This window comes from Macrotis lagotis, chromosome 4 (assembly GCF_037893015.1).
Source record: "Macrotis lagotis isolate mMagLag1 chromosome 4, bilby.v1.9.chrom.fasta, whole genome shotgun sequence".
NCBI classification, from domain to species: domain Eukaryota; kingdom Metazoa; phylum Chordata; class Mammalia; order Peramelemorphia; family Peramelidae; genus Macrotis; species Macrotis lagotis.
The window spans coordinates 269,274,338-269,294,819 of record NC_133661.1 but is presented as its reverse complement, the minus strand read 5'-3'; the positions used below and the strand labels follow the sequence as shown (position 1 = coordinate 269,294,819).

The window sequence follows — 20,482 nt, the reverse complement described above, 5'->3', positions numbered from 1 at the left end:
TCATTGGAGATGGCTAAGGGAGGAAATGACATACACACATAATAGGGTGAGGTAATCTATCTTGCCCTGGAGAATGATGAGAGGAAAGGGATAGGGATGAGGGGGGATGGTGGGAAGGAAGGGGGGGGATAGGTGATAGAAGAGAGGGAAACTCGAGGGAGAGGGTACTCAGATTCAACATATTTTTGGACAGGGCCAGGATGAAAGGGGAGAGAGAATAGAATAAGTTAGAGTGGGGAGAGATAGAGTGGAGGTACAGCTAGTAATTGTAACTGAGGGAAAAATATTAAAGCAACTCCTCTGGTGGACTTATGATAAAGAAAGCAACTCACCCCACAGACAGAGCCATTGAAATCTGAACACAGACTGAAGTATAATTCTCTCTCTCTCTCTCTCTCTCTCTCTCTCTCTCTCTCTATATATATATATATATATATATATATATATATATATATATGTATATATATTCCTGAGGCTTCTCATCTTCTGGGGGGAGGGGTTTATGTTTATTCTTATGTTTAATTTGCATCAATGTATGGCATAGAAACAATGTAGAGACTGTCAGACAATCTTCTGTGGTGGGGGAGGGAAAGGAGGAGGGGGAAAATTGTAGAATTCAGAGCCTTGCAAAAAATGATGGATACATATTATTATTGTATATAATTGAAAACAAATAAAATGTTGAAAGACTAAAAAAAAAGAAATGAAGAAATTGATGATAAAAAAAGATTTGGGAATGATATGAACTGATACATTTCCTATTTCTGGGTAGGAAAAAAGCAGAAGAACAAGTTGTACATTATCAATGTTAAGATGATAATGAATGAAATGAGCAGAAACAGGAAAACAAGAATATAGTAACAACAGTATAAAAATGAATAACTTTGGGAGTTGGAAGAACTATCAGAAAATCAATGACTAAAATGGATTCTAAGACCAATGATCAAACATGCTATCCAATGAAAGAGAAGTGATGGTTTTAGAGTGTGGAGAGAGAGACAGGCAGATAGGGAGCAAGGAAGTCATTGAAGGAATTTGTTTTGGAGGACAATGCCTATTTGTTTCAATGAATTTGTTTTCTTTTTTCTTTAATGGAGTAGATTCTGGGAGGTATGGAAATAATAACAATATCAGTAATGAAAATAGTAATAATTGGTAACAGGAACTGTGATCTGATTCTCACAACAAGGAGGTAGGTGTTGCTATTATTCCATTTTACAGAAAAAGCAAATGAGGCAAACAGAGCTAGTAAGTCTCTAAAATCAGATGTGAACTCAGGTCTTCTTGACTCCAGGTCCAGCACTCTATCAGCTATTTCATTAATTAAAAAATAATAGTTGTCAGGGATTTTATTGATGCAGAATGCATTATGAACTTTCAGATGCAATCTTTGCTTTGCTAGTTTTAATTATTTTACTTTGTTAAAGAAGACCTCTCATAAATAAATTAATTAAAATAAAAACAAACATATCAGTAAAACTTTTAAAACCCAAAATGCTAGCATATGAAACTTCATTATTTTATTTCAACTTTGTGATACAATCAAAGGTAAATGGCAATTTAAAAATTAACTTAATATCCTAAGAAAGGTATATATCAATTTAACATTTTCTTAAATGAATTTGTATTTTAACTCAAATAAAATGAGCACCATGAATATTTGTTTCTATATTATGGAAAGATTCAAAATAAGTTTTTTTAGGTTTTTGCAAGGCAAATGGGGTTAAGTGGCCATACAGCTAGGTAATTATTAAGTGTCTGAGACCAGATTTGAACCCAGGTACTCCTGACTCCAGGGCCAGTGATTTATCCACTGTGTCACCTAGCTGCCCCTCAAAATAAGTTCTTACAAGCTCTTTTGGAATTGAGATTTTTTTTTAAGTCTTAATTCCTGGGCCAGATTCATCTTACAAGTAAATAATTGGAAATTAAGTCAAAACAAAACAAAACTATCTTAGGGCATGTATTGTCATAAATGCTTTCATTCACATCTTATCATGGAACAAAATATCCTATGTACTGGGTTTTTTTTTAATTCACTGAAAATATCTTTGAATTCCTACCTGTAACAAGATAGCTGCATCTCCCAGCTCCAGCTTCATTTATAATGTTACAATTGTAAATCCCATAATTTTCAATGGATAGGTCCTTCAGTGTGTACTCTGTATACTCCTGTGAATCAAATTGACCCATCCGTAATAACTTATTGCCTAACCGCCACTCATAGGTCAGGACTCGGATGGGATATGCTCTCAACACTCTGCAGCTCATTGTAACGCTTCGATCCTGTCCTTGCCTTATCTCCAGGAATGCTGGTTCCACAGCAGGGGGATCTGTGGAAAACAGATATTTAAAAGAAGACATGACATTGTTACAAGCAAGTTACAAGTGAAATAATTATTTTGCTATATAAATTGTTAACCCAATAGAAGAAAAAATAATCATTTACTTAAGTGGCTACTTTTTTCTTCCATTTTCCCCAAGAGACAAATCATAAAAAAGGCATTCACTTACACTGTACAATGAGCTGTACCAATGCTTCCCTTGGTGTCACGTTAAATCCATTATACTGGCTAGTCTGACATCTGTACATTCCTGACATTTCCCTAGATACATTCACAATTCTCAGTGTTCCATCATAACTTTCCATTTGCATTGACCCATCTGGCATAGCAACTTCTTTGTCTGCTCTAGTCCAGAGGATGATGGGTTTGGGTTTTCCAGTCACTTGGCATTGTAGTTCTATGGTATCCCCTTCTCTGGTCACCAAAGGTGATTTTTCCTGCGGAACAGTCAGATTGGGTGGAACTTGACAGAGGAAAAAGGAAAAAAGGGTTAGAAGATTACTATTAACTGATAAATTCATTAAAATATAGAAAAGTTTAAGTAAAGTCAATTGTACATTGAAATGCAGCACAATTCCATGAATAAAATTTTAAGCAACATAGAAAAATTAATAAAACACCTCTATCAAAACTAAAAAAGAATCCTTTGATAGAATTCAGAAATACTTTGATGTAACATTACCTTTTGGGAAAAATAAATTACAATCATTATATTAAACCAATCATTAAATTGGTAAGGACACGAGGAACATAAAAAGTATCTTCTTAGAATACTCTGTATAATATTCATAGTAGTCTATGTATTTTTATCAATTGATCCCAGGAGAAATTGGGCACATTCAAAAACAGATTCAAAAATAAATCAAATGTTGGGGAAAATAGGGAAAATTTTTATTTGTTTCTGTTTTAAAGACCTTTCATCTAATGTTTAAAAATTTAAAACTTGTTTAAAAGTGAATCTACTGAATATATTAGCTATTGTGTTATTTCTCTAGTCTACAGTGGTAGAGATAAGTAAAGAAAAATCAGGCAGATAGATGATGATACTATTCAATTCTGTTTAAGTATTTATTTTGAAATTTGTGAGTGATCCATTGTATCACAGTCAAAATTTTAATTTTTATTTAAATATATTTTTGAAAAGTTATTTTTTTTCTGAAAATGATGTTTATTTTTCTGTAAATGTTTTTATATTCTTAAGTGTGACTTTATTAAAGAGAGAGTCCAGAATTTTTTGGTTAGAATATGAGTTATAGTATATCAGATTACACTATACATATTATGTACTATATGATAGAAAGAAAAATATGTGATATATAATTATTACGTGATATTTTATATTTCTCGATATATAAAAACTACAGATGCTATTTATAGTATAATGTATAATGTATAGTTAACAGGGGCTAGGTAATATCTGCAATCCTTATGAATGTGATAATTAATTTAGGCTCTTCTTGGATTTTGGGTATGTTAAGACATTCTGGGTTGTCACCAGCTTTCTTGATTTTTGTGTTGATACTATATTCCAATGATATTGGAGGAGAAAATGAGACTGATGACTGCATGATTCTGTCTCACATAAATCCAATTCACATATAAGTCAGAGAATCACCCCCATGATGACATCCAGCCTATTTGAGGATGAAAGATAAACAACACCAATATTGCCAAGGCATTATAGTCATTTCTGGGACCTTGCTACTGTTTCTTCATTTTTGAAGGGGATCGATGACATCATGGAATGATGTCTTGACTTATATGAGTGGAAACTAAGTAGTGCAGTGGTAGAGCACATGCTTTGCATGCTCTTCAGCATCTCCAAGAACATGGGCTGGGCTGTTAGAGATGTGAGAGAGTCATGTGAAGAGGAGTCTTTTTGACTGACTGGATAGCTATAATGGACAGACATTTTAAAAGTAGTATGCAGCTAGAATATCACCCTTTCTTTGAAGTGACTTCTTCCTGATTGACTTCTTTCCAGTGACAGAATACTCTAAAGGGAGGGTCTTTGGGCCCTGCTTTTTCAAGGTCAATTTATGGCTTATGAATATGGGACTTGTTCTTTGCTTTTTGATTTTATATGAAATTTCAAAAGGTTGGGAGACAGAGCCATCAGGAAATCTTGGAGTAGAGCTCATGCTAGAGTCTGCAGCCAAGTGATTTAGCTGAGAAATGGGCTTATTTAGCAGAAATGGCACATTTGGTTTTCAACTTAGTGGAATCAATGCTGTATAGACATTGTATTAAGACAGATATTAATGTCTCCAGAGTTATAGAGCAGAGAGAACCCCTAAGGGTTTGGGAGGGGAAATTTGCATTTTTTGATATTTTGATATTTTTATATTAAAATCCTTTTATAATAAAATCTAATTAATATAAATTGTCTAAATGGGACTAGGATACCTGTTGCTAGCAGATAATAGTGCAGATAATATACTAGAATGCCTAGGATCACTTTTAGGGATACCTTTAGAACCTTGAAGGGAAGATGTATCTTTTAGCAAGTACACTAGACTCATTCTCCTTTGAGTAAGAACAGCTACATTTCCTCCCAATAGGACTATTGGAACTCTTTTCATATAGAAACTTCCTACCATGCTGTTTGCTTGTAAACAAAAGTCCAATACCCCCTTTTTGGGAAGAGGGATTACTATGCCTAGCCTTTCTTTTTCCCAACTCCTATACTTCCATTAAAAATAGAAAAAAGGGGGGGGGGGGAAATAAGGATTTCTTGGAACAAATAGGAATGATCAAAGAAAATGAACCCAGAGTAATCATATCCAAAAATATGGTGCCTGTGTTCATCATATTTATGTCAGTAATAAACTACAGGATAAAATATTGCATTGATTAGAATTTTTAGATCTTTCAGTTTTTTTTCTTTTCTCAGATAAATTATTCTGACTTTGCTCACTTCACACTACCAATTCATACTTCTCCATATTTCTGTTTCAATTCATATTCCCCTTCCTTGCTTTAGAGTAATTTCTTTAGTCTTTTCCAGTACAATAATATTCCAGTATTTTCATATATCATAGCATATTCAACAGTTTAGTAAATTTCTAAGAAATAATCTGATATTCCTTTGAGTCTTATTAGTTTTTCTTTATTCCCTACCACTCTTTGAAATTTCTCCTTTAGAATCAGGGAGTTGACTCTGCTTGTGACTAACTAATCCCTCATAATTTCTTCCTCATAACTTTATTTCTTCCTACCTCTCTTGTTTCCTTCTTAAGTTTGATATATTCATATATCATATATATGTGCATATACATATAAATATATATGGGTGTATGGGTGTATATGTGTCTCTAACAATCCTTTATCTGCTTCAGATGAGTGAGGTTCATCTAATTTTCACTCCCCATAGTATTCCATTTATGTTTGTATTCTTTTCTCAGAAAATCAAATTATTAAAACTTGTTCCACCCCTTCTTCCTATTTTCTTTAACAATAAATTACTCTTTTTCTCTTATGGACCCTTAAATGAGGCATATTCTGAAGGTTCTAAGATGTACTGCTTATACAAACTTTCAGGATTTGAAAAAGGTCCCTGCAATGCCATTTATTTCTAATTTTGCTTTAATGCAAGATACCAACAACTTCTGTGAACCAGCATTATCCCAATTCAGCAGTCTACAAGAAGATCTTAAATTCCCTCATCTGTGCCTGATTCACTTTCCAGCTACAACTGTAAAAACCTCCAAGGTGACATATTAGGGCTTGTGAATGAAGGCTGAGTGATTGAAGATTCCATCAGTTTGCAGCAGGTTATTTATGTGAGAAGTACCAATTTCCCAATGTGATATCTAATCAATATTGCTAAATTAGACTAAAGGTTGGCTCTTTCACATATTTAAAAGACAGAGTTTTCACAAATTAGTTTTCAATTCAATTATTGTTATGGAAATATTATAGAGGGAATAACAACTTCTTATCCTTGCTCTTTGACTCCTCACTTTGAATAATCAGAACAGGAAGACCCTTTGAAATCACCAACATAAGCAGAAAACTCTAATAATTTTGTAAAATAGCATTTGTTTATCAAATTGTATTCCTCTGGATAAAAAGAGTAGGAAAAAGAACTTAGATGAGTTCCCTTCCAAACAACTTTAAAAAATACCTCAAAGTGACTTCTGGATTGGTAGCATCAACAAAAGGTCAGAGTGAGGCATTCTTCCAGCCTAAAGCAATTTAGGTAAATCAAAAAGAGATCTGTGATGATGGAAAAGAAGCTGATTTGAAGTCCATATGAATGAAACACCAGTGGTGGAATCAGGTATAGTGGTGACAGAAACAGAAGCAGCCTTTGGAGCTCTGAATCCTGAGATGGAAAGGTCAGTTTAAAGGTTTCCCATAAGAGAAGGTAGAAGCCCTGTGGGACAGTATTATTATCAGTCAAAATAGGTGAGGGACCCTGAGATCCATTTTCAGTTCCAAGGGGTCATGGGACCTGAGGACCAACCAGGATAGATTGCAAACCCAAAGGATCAGGGATACTTTCAGGGTAAGGACCAGGGTGCAGAATGACCACAATTCTCCCTAGCATGCTACCTTGGAAACAATAAAAGTTTCCCCAGATGTTGCCCAAAATTAGCTCTGAAATCAGCAGTGTGAAAAAGCTTGAAGCTTGAGACACTCTATCCATGCCAAGAAAAAAGCCCAAGTTTAACATAAGGTTCAGAATAAAAAAGCAAAGTGTGGAAATAAGCAAACAAAACAACAAAGAATATGACCATAATAATCATTAGGGGTTCTTTTTCATGTTTACCTTTTTATGCTTCTCTTGAGTCATGCATGTGAAAGTCAAATATTCTATTCAATTCTGCTCTTTTCTTCAGGAATTCTTGAAATTCCTTTATTTCATTAAATATCCATTTTTTTTTCCTGAAGTGGTTTTGATGAAAGGGTTATTCTTGCTTATAATCTTAGTTCTTCAATTTTCTGAAATATCATATACCAAGGTCTATGACCCTTCATCATGAAAGCACTTAAATCGTATATGATTCTGATTTTTTTTTTGCTTCATGCTATTTGAATTATTCCTTTCTAGCTGCTTTCAACATTTTCTCCTTGGTAAAGTTCTGTAACTGGCTATAATATTCCTGGGAGTTTTCATTTTGGAATTTTTTTCAGGAGGCACTGGTGAATTTTTTCTAATTTTTATTTTACCCCCAGGATATCAGGACCATTTTTTCTCATTAATTTATTTAAATATGATGTTTTGTCTCTTTTTTGATCTTGGCTTTCAGGCAGTTTGATAATTCTTAAATTACCTCTCCATGTATTTCCAGGTTATTTGCTTTTCCAATAAATTAACTCATATTTCCTTTTATTTTCTTTCCATCCTTTTCATTTTTTTATATTTTGTCTCATGGAGCCAATACCTTCCATTTACCCAATTCTAATTTTTAAAAGATTATTTTCTTCAGCGAGTTAATGTATTCCTTTTTTCACATGACCAGTTATACTTCTATAAAAGTTCTTTTCTTCAATGAATCTTTTGTATCTCTTTTTTTCTATTTGGTCAATTTTGCTTAATGAGTTGTTATTTTGTTCAGGATTGTTTTATGTCACATTAACCAAGATATTGACCCTTTTAAAAATAATTTTCTCATATGACTGTCATTTGTTTTCCCAAATTTTTTTCCTCAACATTTCTTATTTGAATTTTAAAATTCATTTTGAGATCTTTCAGTAATTCTTTTTTGGACTTGTGCCAATTTTACATTTTTCTTTAAAAGTTTGCTTGTAGCTGTTTTGCCATTGTTTTCTTCTGAGATTTTGCCTGCATCTTCTTTGTCATCATATCTTTTTAATGTTCAGATTCTTAGTGTAGCTCTTAATTTTATCTTATTTTTAAAATTGAACTCAGTTTCTGGGTGGAAGATGAACTGACCAAAATTTCAACCCTATATTTACTACTGTTTTCAGAACTAGTTTTCAGAGTTTATAGGTTTTTGGACCTTCAAAAATCATGTGATCTAAGGATAATTGTGGTCACTGCTCTCTGGTCCTGGGATTATTCCTAAGTCCTCTGCTCTCCTGTAGCCATAATTCCTAGTTCTCCCCTGTGTCTTTTATGTGAGACTAATCCTCCTCTGTGAGGGACCAGAAGCACTCCTCTCCATACTGGAACTACTATCAGGACCTTTGGTTTTCCATAATCACCATTATAATTGCTCCTTTTGACACTGGCATTACAACCCATAAATGTGTATACAAAAGGGTCCTGAACTTAAAGCCCACAAAGTGTCACTTTCAGTCCTGTTCTGAGAAGTTGTTCCCTCCCACACACCATATTCCATGGACTGAGAGCTTCTGCTGACACTGTGGCTATCTCCAAGGCCCACTGCTGATGCTACATTGCTGCACTGGCTGTGTTGTACTCCAGGTTTCACTGCCTAGGGAGATAGATCTTTCTTATCAACTCCTAAGATGTCTTGGCTTGGAAAATTTTTTTTCACAAGATCTTGAGTTGATCTGCCATTCCTGAATTTAATCTGAAGTGTTATTTTTAGAGTTGTGTGGGGGGATTTGGGGAGAACTTGACTAAATGCTTTTCTACTTCACCCCTTACTAATTCATTGTTTATAGCAATGTGAATTAATCCAACAATATAGAACTACCACCAAGTAGTTTCGAAGTTCTATGTATTCTTTGACTTAGCAATATAGCTATTAGATCTAATTCCTAAAGAGGTCAAATAAAAGGAGAAGGGATATGTGTGCATATTTGTGTGTGTGTGTGTGTGTTCTTTCACTTTTGTTTGATCTTTTTGGGATAGATACATATATATATATATATATATATATATATATAGTTATATATGCACACATGCATACATATACACATATATATAGATCAATATATATAGACATGCACATACATACACACATATAAGTTGTTTTGTGATAGAAACAAATTAGAAATTGTGTGGATTCCCATCAATTGAGGAATGACTGAATAAATTGTGGCATGTGATAGAATACTATTGTTATAAGAAATGACAAACAAGCTGCTTTCAAGACAAAAAAACTGGGAAGATTTACACAAACTGATGCAAAATGAAGTGGGAAGAAGCAGGACAATATTGCACATAGCAACAATAACATAAGACTGAACAATTAATCATGAAAGATTTATCAACTTGGATGAAGACAATAATCCAAGTTAATTCCAAAAGGTAATGAAAAATGCTATCCCATTCCAGAGAGAAAAATTGATGAACACTGAATGCAGATTGAAACATACTTTTTAAAAACAAAAAATTTGTCTGCATTTCTTTTACAAAATGAATAATATGGAATTATAATTGAATTATAACTAATAAAAATTATATAATTCTTTTGAGGAATATGGAAGTAACTGAATTGCTATAGACTAATTATGAAACATTTTACACAGACTTTTCCTTCCAGGCTATTTAGTTCAAAGCATTGGAAGAGGTATTCAAAAAAATATAATGCTGAAACTTTTCAAGTTACTAGAGATCACTCTAGGAGTTGGAATTATGCACTTTCTAATCAAACTGTAATAGATTTGCTAAGAAAAGTAACTGTTAAATTTGAAGAGGAATACAAGGATAAGGATAGACTAAATCAATCAAACACAAAATCAACCAATTTAAATTACTAATTTGATTCTCTATACAGTCATATTTTTATCAGGTGACAAGTCTATTATATGATTCATCAAGGATGGCAAACTCTGAAAAATTCTTAATCTGTTTAGAAAGAGCAAAATAGGTGTCACTGGACGAAATGTAATAGAATAACACTACTTAGCAAACTAATATTGATTAAAATTTGACAGGGTTAAAAGAAGAAGCAAGGCCAAAACCAATCATTTCTAAAATAGGCTAGCCTACATGAGAGAGCAAGTTCAGACAAATTCCTGAAAAGAAACGGTTTATGAGCTCAGAATTCACAACAAGAAACATTCAAGTTCTCAGGGTTACTTCTAGAGATTTATGAGGAAAAATAGTCAGTCTCCCTGACTATTCAGTGAATGTGAGTTAAGAAATAGCCCTAGAGGGAGAGCTACTGGGTGAGTTTCTTTGAATGAAATCCACTAAAAGTTTTTAGTTAGAAATAAAAAAAAACAAAAATTAAAATGTAGGCCATCTTTTGTGTACTTTTTTCCTCTTTTGACTATTCCAAAGACAGATTATAGGATACAGGAATACCCTTGAACCCTGTATTGACTACTTGTCTTCAAGTTATAAACATACATTTATTTCTTTATAGTATTATATTTCTCCATAATATATTATTAATGGTTGAATGTAATTGCGAAGAGTGCACGTTCCTGTTGGGAACTAAGTATGTTTTACAACAGAGATCCTGTATTCCTGTTAAAATGTATAGTTGCATGACTGGTAAAATGTTGAATATTAAATTTTGAAATACCCAAGTTACAATGACAGAGTGAAAGGCAAATGATCTAGAGATTCAAATTAGCCCAATAATCTGCCTCTAATTGTATAAAAATCAATGAAAGTGTCCTGTATGAAAATGAAATTTTTTCTCTACTTTCAATGAATTGCCTAGATTAGAGAATTTGATTTCCCAATATTTACATATTATAACTCTTACCCATATTAAAAGATAAAAATTATTTTAACTTTCCTTAATCTTATGAAATTCTTCTAATATTACAAGTCATAAAAGATGTGTTATACTTAGGTCATTGTATCAATTTAATTTATTGGTGTACAACTTATTTTTTGTTAGTTGAACAACTATTTCATCAATAGTTATCATATCAGAAATTGATTTCATAAAACCACTTAACCCCTTGCCAAATACTATCTGATAATTTGGAAAAGATCTGTACTGCATTCAGATTCTATCCAGAAATAAAAATATTTGTCAGAAAACATAGTCAATTCTTTTGAGAAATAAGTTTCTAAAATTTACTTGTGTTAAGTTAATGTAAAGATTTGTAATTTAACTTTGATAAATAACATAATAAAAAGTTTGACCTTTTTTAAAAGTTTATTTAAATTAAATAATTTTATGATTTGAAAACCCAAAGCATTATAATTTGGGAAATGTCCTTAAGTTTTTAAGAGACCTGTGGATATTTGATGCTTTCTTTCACCAGCTTTTAAAATTTGCATCTGCATATTTTTGCAATGTGTGATACAACATTTGAAACCATTTAGTAATCATCATACAGTTATGAAGTGTTTATTATGTGCCAGACACCATGCTATGCATTGGGGCTACAAAGCAAAGCAAAAAACATGGTTTCTGTACTCAAAGAACTTCTATTTTAATCCAGAATATAGTTTCCAAACAATCATGTATGCCCTAGATAGATGATAGATAATAGATGGATAGATAGATAGCTAGATAGACAGACAGACAGACAGACAGACAGACAGACAGATAGATAGATAGATAGATAGATAGATAGATAGATAGATAGATAGATAGATTAGTAGTGGTAGTAGTAGTAGTAGTAGTAGTAGTACATAGAGGTGAAGGAAAACTGGAAAATCTCTCTTGGAAGATGGAATTTGAAATTAATATTGAAGGAAATCAGGAAAACAAGGAGACAAGTGATGAAGTCTGAAAGAAAGCAGGAAAAAATGTCACTGATTCGGAGAGGATCTGGAAGGTAGCAAAGAATAATGGGAAGGCAGGAAAATGTTAGACCTTAAAGGTCCTCAAAACTCAAAAAGGAGTGTTATTTGATTGGTGAAGTAATGGGAATTTATTCAATTGGGGAGACTATGGTCATACCAATTCTTTAGAAAATGACTTTTACATCTGAGTAGAGAGTAGACTGGAGTGAAGAGAGACTAGATAGAGGAATACCAACAGAAGTTTATTTCAGATGTGAAATGACAAGGATCTGGATCAGGGTGATAATGATATTGGATGGGATATAAATAAAGAGATATGACAAAGGTAGAAATGACCAGATTTGCCCAAATATTGGATTGTAGGGTGAGTCACAGAGAAGAGTTAAGGATGATGTTTAGGTTGTGAACATGAATAATGGGGAAAATAGTGATACCTTTGATTTCAATGGGGAAGTTCATTATAGTGGAGGGTTTGTACTGGCAAAGATAATGAGCTAGTTTTGAAACCTTTTGAGTTGGAGATTTCTACCAGACATCCAGTTCAAGATGTCATCAACAGGCAAGTGGTGGTGTAAGACTAAATATAAGAGCAGGATAAATTGACCCCAAAATCATCCAAAGTCATAATATCTAATATGCCACCAAGCAAGAGAGTGGAGGAGGAGTCATTAGATTAGTAGAAAGAAAGCCAGGAAAGATTGGAATCAAAAAACTAGAAAGAAAAATGTCAATCTAATTAATTTGATTTTACATCTTTCCAAATCTTGTGTATAGCTTTGTATTTTATTATATTAACATTCTGTTGATATCTAACCTTCTTTTAACAACTTGCAAGCTATTTTCATATTGATAGAAAACTTCTTAAACTTTAAAGGGGTGACACAGTCATTTAAACTTTACTCAATCTCTATGCATCTTTGAAAGTCAAATAAAGAAACAAGAAAGCAAGTAATTGTGGAACATAAAATTTTATGATCTGCTTGTCTACTTCTGTTTTAAAGACGGCAGAATTTCTTCACCTTTCTTCAATTTAGACATCAGATTTATGAACCTTGACTATATCTTTAGTCAGACTCTGACCTTGTGATGGGTTGTGCCAGGTAGGAAATCTTGGGTCACACAGTGTCATTTACGCAATTCCATTTCAAACTTTCACAAGTCTATCAATGTTTTTTATTTACTACAGCTATTTTTTGGAATTTTACATAATTATATAATGTAATGAGAATAGAGAAGCCACCTCATTTTTGGAGAAAGCCAAATTCATAATAGTTCTTATGTAACCTCACTGTTAGGAACTCAAAAACAAACTTTCAAACAAAGCTATGATAAAGTGACCCTGGCTAAATCAACATCTTTTTGGTTTTTCTCAATCTAAATGTTCTTGCTTTCTTTGCTTCTCTCCACTCTCCAGGTAAGACTTAAATTACTGGAATTTTATACAATCTGGATAAATTTGCTTTTTTAGGAATATTTTAAAAGACTTAGTTACATAATGAATGGATTATATTTATTGCTGGGTTAAGAGAAAAAATATCCTAAACTCCTTTCAACACTCCTACCTCTAAATTAGATGAGTTTTTCATTAACAGGTATTGATACCTTCTTTAAGACTTAGTGTCTTGTAAATATTTGGCTCTTGGCAATATTTCTCATCACCTGGGTACAAAGGAGTCACAAGCAATTCTGGGGTACTCTCCTGCATAAGGGTTGAATCATTTGACCACCTGAATTAAGGAAAGTCCTTTCTGTTAATTACTGAATAACCCAAAAAGGCTCATTTTGTACCAATTTTGAACCTAAACAAATAAGATATTTGTTTGAATCAGGTTCAGTCCAGAATGATTATTACAGGGTTGGTTTATAATCAAATGAGGTCCTCAAAAGATCTGAAACCAAGGTTACTGAAGTTATCTTCAAGATATCATTCTTAAGAACACAATGACCCCAGGGGTTGGGGAGTGAGGGAGGAGAATGATCATAGTGAGATAATACTATTTCTAGAGGCATGAGGTATTATGAAAAACACCATTAGAAGCATAAAGGCCAATGAAAACTTTTTTTCTTTATTCTGTAATTACCCTACTTCAAGAAACTCATTATGTTCTTTCTTTTAGTTTTTTTTCAAGGTAATGGGGTTAACTGGCTTGCCCAAGGTAACACAGCTAGGCAATTATTAAGTATCTGAGGCCGGATTTGAAGTCAGGTACTCCTGATTCCAGGGCTGGTGCTCTATCTACTGTACCACCTAGCCACCCCAGATACTCATTATGTTCTAATCCTATCTTGTAATAATTTTGCTCATAATCTGATGGGGGGAGAAACCATGCAAAAAAATTACATACAAACAAAGCTAGAATTAGAGATAATCAATGGAAGGAAGGGACCAGAAATAAAGAGAATCTTGCAAAATCTTGCAAAAGATGAGACTTTATCTTGGAATTGAAAGAAGCCAGGAAATCTGGAGGTATAAATAAAAAGTGAAAGAATTCTAATATCACCAAGATGAAGGGCAGCCTTTCTTATAGGACAAATAATGTGCTTCCCCTCCTAATTAGGGCTCCTAATCAACATAAAACAGGGCTTTTCTTTCTGACCTGTGACAAAGATAAATGACTATCCTTTCAGTGTCATCATTTTTGCTGTAGTCTGATGTTCCTGGGGCTGCTCATGCAGCACATTTTTTTACATATTTGGCAACACCTTCCACATGGACCTGTTTAGATTCAGAACTCAATTCTTTCTTATACTCTCCCAAATTCAATCACTCCTTCATTAAACTGCTTCATTTTTCTTTTTTACTTTGTTTTGACTATGTATGCCTCTTTCTCCTTTTGGGCTACTTATATAATAGAAAAAAAATGACCTGAAAAGATCTGATTCTTCAAATAGGGAAGTGGAAGATCTAGAACTTGACTCATAAAGGAAATAAAGGTCCCAGATTAAAGGAGAGGGTGCCATCCAAGATGATCTGAGACTCAGACTCCCAGAAAGGAGCAAAGAATGAATATTCAAAAAGAAAAATTATTAAACAACAACAGGATTTTTATAATGCCAGGGATGCCCAATAGACTAACAAAGAAGAGAGAATGATTTTTTTAAAAAAATACATCCAAAATAATGTCAAAAAAAGATTGCCCAGAATTGGAATTCCTAGAAAAACTGTTTAATAAAGACCTAAAGATGTTAGAATTGAAATGAGAACTATGGAAGAAAGACTTGGAAAAAAGAAAATATCTTAACAAACATCTTAGGGTTGTTTTTTTTTTGCAAGGCAATGGATTTGAGTGGCTTACCCAAGGCCACACAGCTAGGTAATTATTAAGTGTCTGAGGCCGGATTTGAACTCAGGTACTCCTGACTCGAGGGTTGGTGCTCTATCCACTGTACCACCTAGCCGCCCCTTAACAAACACCTTAAAAAAAATACAAAATGGTACCCTAATAATAAGACTCCAGAAAATTAAGAATGGATCAAATAAAAGTTAAAACACACAAACAATTGAAAAGATAGAAAATGTAGGAAATAGGGGTGGCTAGGTGGCGTAGTGGATAAAACACCGGCCTTGGAGTCAGGAGTACCTGGGTTCAAATCCGGTCTCAGACACTTAATAATTACCTAGCTGTGTGGCCTTGGGCAAGCCACTTAACCCCGTTTGCCTTACAAAAAAAACCTAAAAAAATGTAGGAAATCTTATAGGAAAAAATAGCAATTAATCTGAAAAACAGATCAGGAAGAAATAATTGAAAAAAATTACTGAACTACCTTAAAACTTTCACTTAAAAAATTGGATATTCCATTTCAAGAAATAACCTTAGAACAGTGTAGACATCTTAGAACAAGTGACATTGAGGGAATTTGCTTTCCTTATATATTGTTATAAGACATTTGCATAATTTTCTTTCCTCAACAGGATAAAGATGGACTTTTATTAATTTAATTTTTTTTGTTTTTGCAAGGCAATGGATTAAGTGACTTGCCTAAGGTAACACAGCTAGATAATTTTTTTTAAGTGTCTAAGGTCAGATTTGGACTCAGGTACTCCTGACTCTGGTGCTCTGGAGCTGCCCCTAATTTTATTAATTTAAAGAAGAGAAGTAGTGGATTATTATAGATGTATAATATCATATGTATTTTTCAGATTAAATTTTTTACAAGAGACATGACATGTGATTAAAATATAAATATTTATAATGTAAAAAGAATTCAACATTTTTTTTAAAAAATTAAGTAGGAAAAATAGAATTTATAAAAATAACAACAGAAAGTATAAAATAATTGGAAAACAAATAACTAAACAAACATATGAGAATTGTATAAATATAATTTATACAATGAAATTTCCATTGCTCATAAGGAAGAGAAAGAACATTTATAATGTCAATTATTTACCATGCACTGTGGATAAGTGCTTTACAAATATTATTTTACATAATCTTCACAACAACCCTTGGAGGACAGTTTTATTATTAGCTTCATTTTACAGTTAAAGAAAATGAGATTAAGTAACTTGCCTAGAGTCACATAGCTAGTAAGTTTCTGGGGACAAATTTGAGATTTTACTGGCTTCTGACCCAGAACTTTATCTAATGTAACCACCTAGCTGATTATATCAAAATATAAATATGTAGGAGAAATAATAATATTTATTGAATTTATTTCTTATCTAAAGGCTTACTTTTATGAAACTAGAAAAATAATAAATTTACTTGGAGAAACAAAAGGTTTGGAATTCCAAGAGAAAATTTATATAAAAATGGTAAAGAAATATCAATATTTATACTAGAAAGCAATACCCATGAAAATAATATGATATTGGTTAAAAATGGAGAGGTTGAGTAGTGGAAGAGATTAGAGACATAATATAGAGAAGCAAATGAATACTATCTTTCATAAATCGAAATACATAAACTATTGGAATATGAAGGCATTGAGGAAGCTAGGATGTCAGTGGATAGAATACTAGAATTGAAGTCAAGAAAACTAAATCTTCTTGAGTTCAAATCTAGTCGCAGACACTTCCTGACTATGTGATCCTGGGCAAGGGATTTAGCTTTGTTTTTCTTAGTTTCTCTTCTGTAAAATGAACTGGAAAAGGAAATATCTTATTTCCAAATCATTACCAGAAAACCCTTTCTGGAATCCTGAAGAGTCAGACATAACGGAACTGAAAAATGCAGTTTTTGACACAAATGGGGAAAACAATGGGAAAACAATGAAGTGGACTGGTAGGAACTAAATATAGGATATCATACTATATAGGAAGAAAATTTCTAAATGGATACATGACCAAAATTAGGGCTGACAAATTAGACCAGAAAGAAAGAATTTATCTTTCAGATATGTGAATGGGAAAAAGAATGTCTAATGAGATATGCAAAGGGTCACCAAAAGTAAAATAGATAATTCCTTTATCATCAAAATTTCATATATATAAAAACAATACAGTTAAACTGAGAAGGGAAACAATTTGCTGGAGAAAATATTTTTGCAACAAAAATCTGGTATTGATCTTAATATGTTATATATGAAATATAAATATGAAAAGAAAGTTTTCTATACAAGAAATTCAAGCCATCAGTAGTCATATTTTTAAAAACCCTCTATATTAATAATGATAGTAAGGTACATAGGCAGTCAATAAGCATTTATAAAGTACCCATTAAATGTCAAGTGTTGTCCTACATGCTAGTGATACAAGGGCAGCAAACAAACCCTGCCCTTGAGGACCTTCAAATCTAATGGAAAAGACCACATGCAAACAAATGTGCATAAGAAGCAAGTTACATACAAGATAAATAGGAAATAATTAACTGTGAGAAGGCACTAAATCTGTGAGAGATTGAGAAAGGATTCTTGTAGATTCTTGTAGGATTTTAACTGAAACTCAAAAGTCAGGCAATCCAATAGGAGAAGATGATAATGCATAGCATTCTACAGATAGGGGACATCCAGTGAATATATCTGCAGTCGGGACAAGGAACATTTTCTACCAAGATCAGCAAGAAGGTCACTCAATGTCAATGAATTGAAAGAAGCTGGGGGGTGGGGGGGTTGTATAAGGCATAAGAAAATTAGAAAAATAGAAGGAAGGGTATAAGTTATGAAAGACTTTAAGCATCAACAATGATTTGTGTTCTGGTAGTGCTATGTAGCTTTTGGAGTTTACTTAGTATGGGAGTGAAATGGTTGAACCAGCACTGGACTGAAATGAAGACTCATGGCAGTCAAGATCAATCGTGATGAGATGGAGACCTACACAAGGGCAGTAGCACTATTCAAGGAAAGAAAGAATATGTAAGAGATGTTGCTATTGTGAAACTCATAGGCCTCGGCAACAGAATGTATAGGAAAAATCAGAGATAGTGAAGAGCAGAAGGTGAAATCTTGGATGGAAGTTAGGGAAGATAGTGGTATCCTCATTATCAGGTTGAACTATTTGAGGCTTTAAGAGAAAAGATAATGAGTTTGATTTTGGACAGGTGGAGTTTCAAATGTATTCATGTCATCCAGCTGAAAGACAATTGGAAATACAAGAATGAAGATCAGCAAAGAAGTTAGAGATAGGTGAATTTGAGATTCATTATCATTATTATGATAAAATCCTTGGGAGCTGATAAGACTACAAAGTGAAATAGCATAGATGGAGAAAAGAAATGAAGAGAAGAAAGAAGGGGAGGGGAGGTGATGGGAGGAAAGGAAAGGGACAGTCTAATAGGAAGAGAACCAGAAGAAAATGGTGTTCCAAAAACCTATAGAGAAATGTATATTAGAAAGCAGAAGGATGATCAACAGAATCAGGCTCTAGTTCTAAGAAAAAATTGCTCTTGACAATTAATAAGACATTGCTGACTTTGAAAAGAGATGTTAGATTCTAGAAAGGAAAGAAAAGAAAAGAAAGATAGACAACAATTGTAGATGGCTTTCTCAGAAAGTTTAGCCATTACAGAAAGAAGAGATAAAGGACAAAAATAAGGGGGATAAAGTTAAGAGTTTTTGAGGATATGACAAATATAGGCCTATTTATAGACATTATTAAAGGATATAGTAGGCAGAGATTGAAGTTAAGTAAGAGAAAGGCAATCTGTTGGAGAAAATAGGCTAAAATCAGATTATTTGTGCAGGTAGGAAGATTGGCCTTGGCAAGGTAGAAAGATTGGCCTTGGTCACCTCTTTTTATGAGACTGGTGAAGGAGAAGATGAAGCAGAAGTCAGTTACATAATGTGAGATGAGTAAAAGAGTAGAAGAATAGAATTGAAGAGTAGAATTGAATATGTTTATCAAGGGGATGGGGGAAAATAGAGAGTATCTAGTACAGGGGTGGTAGCCTGCAAGGTAACTGAGGAGCCAAAGGATTGGAGCTCTCATTATGGACAAAGAGTAGAGTTGGATAAGGGAAGTTGTAGGTAGAAATAGAAAATAGATCATAATCAAATCAATGAATTTCAGAGCTCCTAAAAATAAACCAAGGACATGGCAATAAGAATCAGGTGAAGAGGAATGTTGGCAGTGGTTTGGATGATGACTACAGAACCACAGGGGTGTATAGAATCTGATCATGTATATATATTAAAGTTTAAGTGGAAGACACCTCTCCTCTAATTAGAAGAAACTGGAAATCAGGCAGGAGGCAATGAGTAAGACATGAAAGGAACAGGTTCAGATCAATTATTATTAATTTTGAGGGCTAAAAACTCACCTGATTGTAAAGATTTTTAGATCATTTACCAGATTTATCTTTCCTCCTTTCTCTGAAATTAGAGATCAGTCAGCAGAAGATGGAAGTTGTATTTTCTGTAGACTTTTCTATTCCCCTTCTCTTAGATGACAGAGAAGCAGGAGAATATAAATTAAAATAACTGGGACTCCACCCCATACCCATCATATGAACAAAATTTTCAAAAACAGAAATTGCTAAATGTTTATGTATTGAAGGAAAATACCTTTTGGGTGGAAATGTGTAAATTGGTTTAGTCATTCTGGGAAGTATGTAACCAGGTCTAAAAAAATTATTAAATTTTGTATGTCCTTTGACCCAACATTACTACTAGTAGTTCTTTATTCCAAAGGGCTCATAAAAGAGAAACAGGTCTCATATGTATTCATTTTTGTAACAGCTGCTTGTGATGAACCAGAAACTGAAGGAATTCCTGTCAATTAAGAAATGGCTGAGAAAATTATAACATGAAAGTAAGGGAATACTACTACTGTACATTAGCAATGAAAAGACAAGCAATTTTGGAAGATTTAAGAATTCTAAATGAGTAAATAACAATCCATTTTCCTGGAAGATTATGATGAAACATGCTAACCATTTTTAAATATTGAAGCCATATTTTCATAGGACAGCTTTAGATGCATATTTCTTGGAAATTTTCAATTTTGGAATTTGTTTTGTTTGAAAAAAGCATATTTGTCACAAATATTTTCTCAATTGGGAGGAAGAATGGAAAGAGAAAAATAGATTTTTATCAATTAAAAATTCTTTTTAAAAGATAACATCTTGGGGGTGAAAATGATTATTAATAATCAATGATT

The 20,482-nt window shown here is 33.1% G+C and overlaps 1 protein-coding gene across 1 annotated transcript in view; it reads right to left on the bottom strand.

Moving 5' to 3' along the window:
* The window catches only part of MDGA2 (MAM domain containing glycosylphosphatidylinositol anchor 2), a 701,528-nt gene that overhangs the window by 237,280 nt on the left and 443,766 nt on the right, over positions 1-20,482 (bottom strand). Inside the window, exons 8-9 of the mRNA XM_074236282.1 lie at positions 2,515-2,808; positions 2,064-2,333 (exon numbers count right to left, since the gene is read on the bottom strand). Of these exons, the coding sequence (XP_074092383.1) occupies positions 2,064-2,333; positions 2,515-2,808 (564 nt within the window). The remainder of the gene's footprint in view (positions 1-2,063; positions 2,334-2,514; positions 2,809-20,482) is intronic.